Here is an 8,168-nt window from a genome sequence, read left to right as displayed (position 1 = left end):
GGGAGCTATGGGGGGAAAAAAGAGGAACAAGTGTAATAATCTAAATAATAAAGATTTAATTTAAAAAAGAACTCTAATATGCTAAGTGGAAAAAAAAAGTATATGACAGGTATTTTAACAAGTCATGACTAATCACACCACCCACATTCACAATTCAAAGATACACATAGAATGAAGTTGAAGGAAGTTGAAAGAAGGAAGGAAGGGAGAGGGAGGAATGGGGGGAAAAAAGAGGAACAAGTGTAATAATCTAAATAATAAAGATTTAATTTAAAAAAGAAGCCTAATATGCTAAGTGGAAAAAAAAAGTATATGACAGGTATTTTAACAAGTCATGACTAATCACACCACCCACATTCACAATTCAAAGATACACATAGAATGAAGTTGAAGGAAGTTGAAAGAAGGAAGGAAGGGAGGGAGGGAGGAAGGAAGGAAGGAAGGAAGGGAGGGAGGGAAAAAGAAAGGGAAGCAAGCAAGGAGGGAGAAAGGAGGTAGGAAGGAAGGTGAAAAGTGGCTCTTAACTAGATCTTAGCAGACATTTATGGAAAATTACATACTGGCAACTATTTAAACTGCACACTTACTGGGTAAGAAAGATGATCAGCTGGCTGTCGAAATGGCTCTGAGTCTTCACGTTCATAAATGAGACTCAACAGTTCTTTGCACTGTTTTCTCCAAGCATCAGGATTACACTTTAAGGACTGTTTTCTGCCTCGACATTTGGCCTGTAGATTTTAACAGAATTGTATTTAAAAGCTCATTCCTTCACTCTTCATTGATTTTCTCCTGTTTTTCTAATGTTAATATGTCAATGTAGGATAGAACATCTAAACTACTCAAAAGTTTATTAATTGAAGTTCTCGTGCTTACATCTTTGATAAAAAGTAAGTCTAAGTTTAGATTAGACATCATTTTCCCTGGAAAAATATAAACAAATAAAAACTAGATATTATATTCGTGAAAACAGAAAGAATTCTATTATTGTGAATTTTCATTTTAAACACAGGAGAACAAATTATTTTCTTCCACAAGGCCAAAAAAAATATTTGCTATTAGTTAATTAGTTAAGTGTACTTGACTATGGCATCATAATCCCATAATCTTCTCAAAATAACACTTTCTCTCTCTCTCTCTCTCTATATATTATATCATATATATCCTTAATGCTGGTCTTTACCACTTGATGCCTTTTTTATATGATCTTTTTCAGTATTTCAAAGAAAATTTCCCCCTCATGTAGAACAAATATTTAATTATTATAGAGGAAAAGTATGCAGTACAGAGTTAACATCACACACCCTTAAGCTGCTTTCATTAGTATGGCTTGCTTACAAGTTTGGCCCATGACTGGCATCTGGGAACTTGACATTTGAACTGTTTTTAAAATAATAAATGTGGTCTGCTCTATCTACATTATACAAACAATGTGATCCGTGTTGAACACCAGGTTTCTGAGACTTTTCCAGGTTTCTGAGACTTTTCCTGGTTTCTGGGATTCTGGAATCTTGGCATGTACTAGTCAGATGGTGCCTATACAACCAGCTCTCAATAAATTCTTTAGGGACTGATTCTCTAATCAGACACACGCTGCTACATTTTCATTGCTGGGGAAAGAGAATGCTCTGTGTGACCCCTTAAATAAGGGAGAGAGCACAAAAAACTTTGCACATGGGTTTTTCTAGACCAGTGATGGCGAACCTTTTGAGCTTGGCGTGTTAGCATTTTGAAAAACCCTAACTTAACTCTGGTGCCGTGTCACATATAGAAATTTTTTTATATTTGTAACCACAGTAAAACAAAGATTTATATTTTTTATATTTAAATTCCATTTAACAAAGAAAAATCAACCCAAAAAAATGAGTTCGCGTGTCATCTCTGACATGTGTGTCACAGGTTCGCCATCACTGTTCTAGACTTTGCCTATGTCTTTTCCCACGTGATCCAGCTATCTATCCTTAATGAGTCACTGCAATAAAACTCAGCAATGAGTAACAACTATTTATACTGAGTACTTTGAGTGTTTCTAGAAAGTTTTCAAACATATGGAGTTGCCTTAGGGATTCCTCACACTAGAAACCTGAAAGTTTCTATCATTTATTCACTCACCCTTCTGCCAGATGAAGTACCAGGGCCATCTGAATCTAAATCAACCATTTCTGTATCCTAAAATTAAAACGGGAAGAGAGAGACGTGTTAAGCTACATTCAAAGTCTTATAAATTAGATGAACACTTACAAAGAAATAAATACAATCATAATTAATTCCCTCATTGAAGCAGGTAGCAGAACAAAGGTTGGAGGAACACTGACTCCAAATACTGACTATGTGCTATATATAAGCTGAAAAATACACTAGAAGAGTAAGTAGGGTTTTTCTTTAAATCAGAATATGAAATAAGGGGAAAAAATGTAGTGAATGATATCTGACCTTGTACCTAAATGTTAGTATCTGAACAAAACTTACTCTATATGATATGCTAAATTAATATACTATAATCATGAATTACTCATGATTAGTCTTTTGGTATTTCAAGAAATATATTTGTTCCCTACAGGGAAAATATAAATGTGCATTAAAACCTAAGATTCAGTTAAGTATCCTTCGGAGGGGTACTTTTTTAGTACACAGAGGCAAGGCCCACACACCACCTGGTGATGTTAAAACACATAGGTAATGCCTAGGAGGAAAAAAAAAAAGAGCTAAGCCGAACTGGTTTGGCTCAGTGGATAGAGCATCAGCCTGCGGACTGAGGGGTCCCAGGTTTGATTCCAGACAAGGGCATGTACCTTGGTTGCGGGCACATCCCCAGTAGGGAGCATGTAGGAGGCAGCCGATCGATCTCTCTCATCGATGTTTCTAACTCTCTATCCCTCTCCCTTCTTCTCTGTAAAACAATAAAATATATTTTTTAAAAAATAGCTAATGAGCTATTGGTACACTCATCTAATAAATAAAATTGCTGAATTACATGTTACCTTTAATTTTCTATTATAACCCAAGGAGTGTCATTCTGAGGAAAGCAATATTCATTCATGGAAAAAAAACAAAATGCCTCTCAATAAACTAAGTATAGAGGAGGAAATGAGCTTCAATATAATAAAGGCCATATATGACAAGCCCTCAGCTAATATCACGGTCAACAGTGAAAAGCTAAAAGCTTTTCCTCTAAGATCAGAAACATGATAAGGATGCCCACTCTAGCCACTTTTATTTAACACTAGAGGCCCGGTGCACGAATTCGTGCATGATCAGGGCTGGCCGGCAGTGGGAGGTTGGCTGTGGGAGTGTACTGACCACCAGAGGGCAGCTCCTGCATTGAGCTTCTGCCTCCTGGTGGTCTGTGTGTGTCATAGCGACCGGTCATTTGGTCACTTAGTCACTTAGGCATATAGATATAGATATAGATATAGATATAGATATAGATATAGATATAGATATAGATTCTAGATAGATAGATAGTACTGGAAGTTCTAGCTAGAGCGAGTAGGCCAAAAAAGCAAAACGCATCCAAATCAGAAAGGAAAAAGTAAAACTGTCTCTATTAGCATATGACATATCCTATTTAACAAAGAGCTAATATTCTAATTAGACCGAACAGCAGAACAGCTTTTTAGATGACCGTCCGGACAACCTTCTAGATGAAGCGGGGCTGTGAGGGCCAAGGCACCTGGGGCTGCAAGGGCCGAGCCCCTTGCACGAATTTCATGCATTGGGCCTCTAGTTACATTTATAAGCCCTAAAAACTATACCAAAAAGTATTAGAATAAACAAAATCAGTTAAGTTGCAGGATACAAAATAATAGAAAGTTGTGTTTCTAGGCAATAACTGTGAAATTAAGAAGAAAATTCCATCTAAAATTTCATGAAAAAGAATAAAATACCTAAAAAAAGTTGAAACAAAGATTGTATACTGAAACTGAAACATATAAAATACTGAAACAAGAAATTGAAGAAGATGCAAGTAAATGGAAAAATACTTTGCTCATGGATTATCTGAAATAATATTGTTAAAATGTCCATACTACCCAAAGCAATCGACAGATTCAATGCAACCCCTATCAAATTACAATGGCATTTTTCACAGAAATAGGAAAAAAAAAACTTCTAAAATTTGTATGGAACCACCATAAAAGACTCCTAATAGCTAAAGAGGTCTTGAGACAAAAAAACAAAGGTGTAGGCATCATACTTCCTGATTTCAGAGTATATTGCGAAGCTATAGTAGTACCAAAACATTATGGTACTGGCAAAAGAAAAATAGATACATAGAAGAGAAAGCACAGAAATAAGCCCATGCATATATAGTGAATTAACTTACAACAAAGGGAGAAAGAATATACAATGGGGAAAGAATAGTTTTTTTCAATAAAAGATGCTGAGAAAATGAGATATCCATATGCAAAAAAAATGAAACTAGACCCCTATCTTACACCATACATAAAACTTAGCTCAAAATAAAATAAAAACTTTAAAGACATAAAATCATAAAACTCCCGAAAGCACAGATGGTAAGCTCCTTGACAAAAGTCTTGGAAATGATTTTCAGTATTTGACAAAAATCAAAAGGCAACCATGGCAAAGTAAGAAAAAGGAAACCAAAGCAAAAATAAACAAGTGGGGCAACATCAAACTAAAAAGCTTTTCTACACAGCAAAGGAAACCATCAACAAAATAGAGATTCCAACATGGCTGCAGAGTAGGTAGAAGATACACTGACCTGCTCCTGGTGTCAAACTGGATTTAGAGCTAAATAGAGCCATCAACCTGAATGACCCAAACTCAATGACTAACTGAAGACTAGTTTAACTGAAATATAATAACCAAGGATTTACAAAAGAAGCCACATAGAGACTGGTAAGGGTGGAGATGCTGAAATGGCTGGCCCCTGCACCAAGGTGCGGTGTCTAAGAAGCTGGAGGAATATCTCAGCTGCAAAACTCTCTCTGCCAGGAGCATGGGGTCTCAACCCCATGTAGGGATCCCCAAACCAGAGCAACAGAGAAGGGAAGAGGAGCCCAAACAGCATCTGGTGTTGAAAATCATGGTAGATTCAGACTATCTGGGAGAGAAGGGAGTCTGCTAGAGACCCAGGAGCTGTCTTCCCAGGGTGGAACACTCCTATTGTTACAGCACCAGCCTGGAGAGTGCACCGCCTGGTCCTCCAACTGCTGGTGATGCCACTCGGGTCCTGCAGAGAGGTCTATTGGTAGCACCCAGCAAGAACCCATGGGTGCTCTTTTTTCTAGGGAAACTCTTGGCAGAGACTCAGTGATTAAAATGTGTAGCTTTGTAAAGGGGACCATTCTTCTCCACCTCAAGGACATAGCCAGCCACCCCTCACCCGCTGAATCACTTGGCCTGCCCTGCCCTGTTGATTTCAATCGCATAGGGGGATAAGTGTGCCAAACGGAGTTGGGACATTCAAGCACATCTCCCAGGGAAGTTTTTGTCCAGGAATCAGATGGGTGGGTGCTGGGTTGTGTGGCTACATCATAAAGGGGCCACTCATAAACCCTACAAGCTTAGCCTGAGCTACCCCAGGAAGAGGAAGAAGTGCCAGTACCCTTCCTAAAGACTATTTGGATCTGATCTTCCAAGTATTACTGGCACCCCCTGATGAGTTCCCATGTAGGTGGCGGTGGGGAAGGAAGGGCTACTTGGACCTGGGACATTTGAAGTATGATCTCCTTCAGAGGCTATTGCAGGCTCAGTGAGCACCAGCCTCAAAGGGAAACACTTTTGATCGGCCCACAGCACCAGTGGCTCTGACGGACTGAGCTTGCTCCTCCAGCGGGGATAGCTGGATGCACCAAACCTGAACCTGCAATGTGCTCCTCCTGCGGAGGCTAGAGCTGGAGATGCAGGCAGAGACTCGGTGGTATGGCCCCAGAGTAGGTGCCACTTTCCCCTCAATGAGTGCCTTAACTGCACAGCCTCAAGTAGGGGACCCACTAGCTCCATCTTCTGGACCCAGGGAACCTGGCCTTACTCAACTCATAAGCTGTGACAGTATATGTGGGTTGTGGCCAGCCTTGGTTTAATCTAGAGTCTTTCTTTGGAAGGCTCTGGAGAAATGCCAGGCAACCTCAGGGGGAGGCAGAGGAGCTGACAGGTGAAGGCTGACATCAGGGGAGTCATGTGCATGTTATAGATCTGCCCCCAGTTTTAAACTGGAGGAATCAGACCCTTTTACACAGATTGTCCGCTCTTAGGCACACTCAGTCTCAGCAGATGCAATCACAAACAGTGAATGCTGTAGTAGCTCCAGATAGGTAGGATAAACCAGTTACACACATGACTGACAGTGACCTGTACCTGAACCCTGCCCAAGGGAACCCAGAATCAGTAAGTGGTGGGCTTCAAACCACACTTGAGTTTGATCCAACTAGCTAAACAAGCAATACACCCAAAGGGGGATTCCAACAGACACCAGACGATGCTGAGGACAACTCTGCCATAAGGAATAGCCCTTGCACAGTGCATGATACAAAGTTATAGAGCTTTATCCTTAAAGTCACCCTGCCTAAAGGGTTAACTTCACCCACAAAAGGGCCAAAAGAATTGAAAAGTCACCTAGAACAGGAGGGTACACATAGCCCAAAAGAAATATTCCTGGAGCAAAGAGAAAAAAAATGTTATAAAAGATTGTGCAATTCAATTCAAGTCAACTATATCCTAAAGTCATCATAAGTTTGGGAGTCATAGCAGATCTACCTAATACACAGACAAAATGGAAAAAAACAAAGAAAAATCCCCCAAATGAAAGAACAAGAGAAATCCCCAGAAAAATAATGAAGTGAAATGGAAGCAACCAAGATACCAGATGCAGAGATTAAACCAATGATTATAAAGATGTTCAAGGACCTTAGGGGAAGAATGGATGATGATCTAAGTGAGAACTTGAACAAGGAAATAGTAAGCATGCCCTAAACGGTTTGGCTCAGTGGATAGAGCGTTGGCCTGAGGACTCAAGGGTCCCAGGTTCGATTCTGGTCAAGGGCATGTACCTTGGTTGCAGTCACATCCCCAATGGGGAGTGTGCAGGAGGCAGCTGATTGGTGTTTCTCTCTCATCGATGTTTCTGACTCTCTATCCCTCTCCCTTCCTCTCTGTAAAAAATCAATAAAATACATTAAAAAAATAGTAAGCATTAAAAAAGGACATAGAAGCCATAAAACAGTCAGAAAAAAAGGAATAAAGTATCTGAAATAAAGAATAAACATACACACACACACACACACACACACACACACACACACAAAAGAATAAACAAAATGGAGTCAACAGCAGTTTTAGATGAAGCAAGGAATTAAATCAGCAGTTTGAAAGTCAAGGGAGCAGAAAACACACAAGCAGACTAAAAAAAAAAAAAAAAGAATAATTTTAAAAATGCAAAAAGCCTAAGAGACCCATCAAGCATCTCTGGACATCAAGCATAACAACTTTTGCATGATAGGAGTACCAGGAGGAGAAGAAAGAGAACAAGAAATCGAGAAGTTGTTTGAGGAAATAAAAATGGAAAACTTTCCTATGCTGGTGAAGGAAAAAGACACACAAGCCCAGAAAACACACAGAGTCACAAAAAGATGAACAAAAAGAGGTCTACATGAACACATCATAATTAAAATGGCAAAAGTTAAAGACAAAGCAAGAGCATTTTAAAAGCAGCAAGAGAAAGACATTTACCCACAAGGGAAATCCCATAATACTGGCAGTTGATTTTTCAACAAAAACATTTCAGGCAAGAAGATATTGGCATGATACATCCAAAGTGATGAAAAGCAAGGGCTTACAACCAAGATTCTTTTATTAAGGAAGGGTGCCATTTAAAATTGAAGAAGAAATAAAGAGCTTCCCAGATAAGAAAAAGCTAAAGGAGTTCATTACTACCAAACCAGCTCTACAAAAATTAAAGAGGTGTCTTTATAAAGAAAGTAAAAAAATAAAGAGAGGAAACATGTATAAAGAATAAAATGGCAATAAATAAGTATCTAACAATATAACTTTAAATGTAAATGGATTAAATGCTCCAATCAAAAGTGCTGGGGTCCAACCCGAGCAGGTCCAGGGGTCCCCAAAGGTGTGGACGGAGTCGGCAAAGAGGGAATGACACAGAGACAGCGTTCAGTTGATCAGCAGCATTTCCAGGATCTCTAGCCACAATC

At 39.2% G+C, this 8,168-nt stretch overlaps 1 protein-coding gene across 1 annotated transcript in view; it reads right to left on the bottom strand.

Moving 5' to 3' along the window:
- The window catches only part of BRWD3 (bromodomain and WD repeat domain containing 3), a 142,730-nt gene that overhangs the window by 15,226 nt on the left and 119,336 nt on the right, over positions 1-8,168 (bottom strand). Inside the window, exons 34-35 of the mRNA XM_006753357.2 lie at positions 2,110-2,166; positions 588-728 (exon numbers count right to left, since the gene is read on the bottom strand). Coding sequence (XP_006753420.1) covers positions 588-728; positions 2,110-2,166 — 198 coding nt within the window. The remainder of the gene's footprint in view (positions 1-587; positions 729-2,109; positions 2,167-8,168) is intronic.

Source organism: Myotis davidii, unplaced genomic scaffold (genome assembly GCF_000327345.1).
Source record: "Myotis davidii unplaced genomic scaffold, ASM32734v1 scaffold1111, whole genome shotgun sequence".
NCBI lineage: Eukaryota > Metazoa > Chordata > Mammalia > Chiroptera > Vespertilionidae > Myotis > Myotis davidii.
The sequence above is the reverse complement of the archived record's forward strand: the minus strand, read 5'-3'. Positions and strand labels throughout refer to the sequence as shown.